At 33.7% G+C, this 2,942-nt stretch overlaps 1 protein-coding gene across 1 annotated transcript in view; it reads left to right on the forward strand.

Moving 5' to 3' along the window:
* The window catches only part of LOC103604142 (exocyst complex component 6B-like), an 87,273-nt gene that overhangs the window by 64,322 nt on the left and 20,009 nt on the right, over nt 1-2,942 (forward strand). Inside the window, exon 3 of the mRNA XM_008588732.1 lies at nt 1,594-1,641. Within this exon, the coding sequence (XP_008586954.1) occupies nt 1,594-1,641 (48 nt within the window). The remainder of the gene's footprint in view (nt 1-1,593; nt 1,642-2,942) is intronic.

The raw sequence follows: 2,942 nt of genomic DNA on the forward strand, positions 1-2,942 counted from the left end.
TTTACTATCTGGCCCATTGTGGAAACAGATTGCTGACCCTTGTTTTAGACAATGCTTTTTTTAAAAAAAATTTTATTTATTTTTAGCATATTCAGTCTTACAAATCGTGATATTTCTTTATGCCCTTTGCCCAACCTATCACTTCCTAAACCACCTCCCCCTCTCTTCCCCCCATCTCTAGCATCCTTAAATTTGTTCTCTCCTCCTGAAAGTTCAGCATATTGTTGTGGTCTTTTAGACGGTGCTTCTATTAACGTTAGATCTCTATTTTTGGCAGCTACATCATGATCTGCATTCATATTGAACTCACAGTCCAATAAAACCACAAAGTGTTTCACATGTGATGCTATTAAGTAGACAATAAAGAGGGAATTTGAAGGTTTCTTGCCTCTCTTTCTGTTACTTTATAAAGGCTTTCTGGAGGAGGTCAGATTTCATTTTGTCTTTGAACGGGGGTGCATGTGGTAATCTGCTCTGAAAATGATAGTCCAGGTATAGTGTATATTTTGGGGCAGTGATTTCAAAAGTGTGCTTTCTTAAAAACTAATCTCTTGAGATGATCTTCAATAAAAGGGTGTTAGGTTAAATAAGTTTGAAAAACATTCTGTATGATATCCCTTTCTTGGGCATTTACAATGCATGTCATATTTTATGTGAGTGCATGTGTGTGCATACTCATGCACATGTGAGTTTGTACATCTGTGTGCATGTGTAGCATACCTATCAACTAACATTTCTTGAGGTTCTATGGGGCATAAGAAATGCTGGGTTAGGGGAATGCATTTAAAGTATAAGAAGTGGCAGTTATTGGTAGAAAGCCAGAAAGCCTATATTAGAGAATGTTTTAGAAGTTAATATTGCTTATGTTTTTATAGTGTCTGAAATGATGAAATTATTATTCTAAATATTTAGTTTTTGTACATCAATTGAGATGTCAAAAAAGTGGATGCCAAAAAAAGTGGGAGCCCGTTCCTCTCGATTATGAACTGTAGATCATTTAAAGGCTTATTCATAGTTTTGACTATCTGATGCAACGATTATGTTGGAAAAATGAGACCATGGAAGTGTTAGGAACTGTTAAGAATTAATGATCCAAAAAAATTAAGTTAAACATTTTAAAAATTAGGATAATAAACAGGAAAAATTTGACTTGAACTAAAAAGTTTAATTTATATCAATTTTTCCAGGAATATATTAGTAAAGTGAGGAATATCTATGATAAAATTTGTTCTTTCATAGAGACGGTGAAGCTTTTTGTGGGCTATTTTTCAGTTTTATTTTTCTCTCTTTTGTTTTCTTTTTTCTCTCCAAAGTTAAAGTGTGATCTTTAGATGTTGTAGTATCTTAATTTGGGATGTTCTGAACTTAACATACCTTTTAGTAGATTCTGTTGTTGTTCAAAAGGTCATGGAAATGTTCGGTAGCAAAGCTGATATAATTTAAATCTGAGGGAATGCCAGTAGACCAACATGTGGTGGAATTCTGAAAATATCTAGTTACTTATCCCCAGTCTTTTCATATTAAAATTTGATCTTTTCTAACTATTGTCTAAATGTTTGTTTTTTATGAGTTTAAATTGTCTTCTCTCCACAGAATCAAGTGACGGATACTAATAGAAAACTACAACATGAGGGAAAGGAAGTAAGGACAGTTTACCTTTTGAAAAAATTTTTTTTGTTTCATGCTATTCTCTTTTGATGACTGTGTTCTTCATTTAGTGGCTTGTAAGAGTATAGGCAGTTATTGGAAGTACTTGGACATTAGTGTTGCTTCTCCTAATTTTATCAGAGTTAAATGAATATAGCCACTAGAAAGCCTAATGAGAGAGGATGCAGCCTTCCTTATCTGTGTTTTTAAATCAATAAATAGTCATAATATGACCAGTGCTGTTCTCTCTGCGTGGAATATTCTTTCTCCAATATTCACCTACTTCAAATCTTTGTTCAAATGTTACTTTCTTAATGAGGCCTTTCCTAACCACCTTATTTGAAGTTGCTATTTCACCCTCATCCCCTGTATTCTTTTTACCCTTTTCCACTTTGTTTTTCTCCATTTCACTTGTCATGTTCTCATATTACATATTTTTACTTATTTGTTTTTTGTCTATCTCCCTCCATTATAAATTAAGCTCTATAAGGTCAGAAATTTTTGATTGTTTTATTCATTGCTGTATCCCCTCCACCTCCTAAACAGTGACTGGCACAAAGTGGGTGCTCAATATATATTTATTTAAAAAATTAATCATTGATTCTGTTGATTGATATACTCACTGTTTAAACCTTCATAGTGTACAATATTACCTTACATCTACTTACTTGATCTGCATGGCAGACTGATGACAAAGTCAGGACAGGTATTATCACTATTTTATTGATGAGGAAACAAACAGATGATTTGCTAAAGTTTACATAGTAATTGGCAAGGATGGGACTAAAACCCAAGTTTCTGACTTGCAGTCCATTATTGTTCTTTGTATTAGGCACCTAATACTTATTTAATGTTTAATTTTAATACTCTTTAAGATTAGCTTTTGTTTTTTTTATCACTGACTTAATCAGGGTCATTGTCATTCTTTTTGCATGGTATCTAAGCAAATAACATTTTAAAATATGGGTATGGGATGAATGCTGTAAGTGGATATGTGGTTTATTGCTTTTTAAGTTTGTCTCACATATTCTAAATTCTGTAGAGAATGCAGTTCCTTCTAGTTACATTGGGGGATGACTTCAGATAGAAACGTTTGAAACAGGAGCTATGGGAAGAAAAATGAGTTATTTACCCTTCACAAAATTGGAACTCTTAGAAAAAACATATCTTCTAAGTGTGTTGTTTATTCAATGAAATAGAGACTTAGTTGAAGATCATTTTCAAGATTCACTTGAATGGGCCGGCCCGGTGGCGCACTGGATAGTGCGCCGCTTGGGAAGCGCGGCGGTGCTCCC

This window comes from Galeopterus variegatus, unplaced genomic scaffold (genome assembly GCF_000696425.1).
Source record: "Galeopterus variegatus unplaced genomic scaffold, G_variegatus-3.0.2 Scaffold4998, whole genome shotgun sequence".
Lineage (NCBI taxonomy): Eukaryota > Metazoa > Chordata > Mammalia > Dermoptera > Cynocephalidae > Galeopterus > Galeopterus variegatus.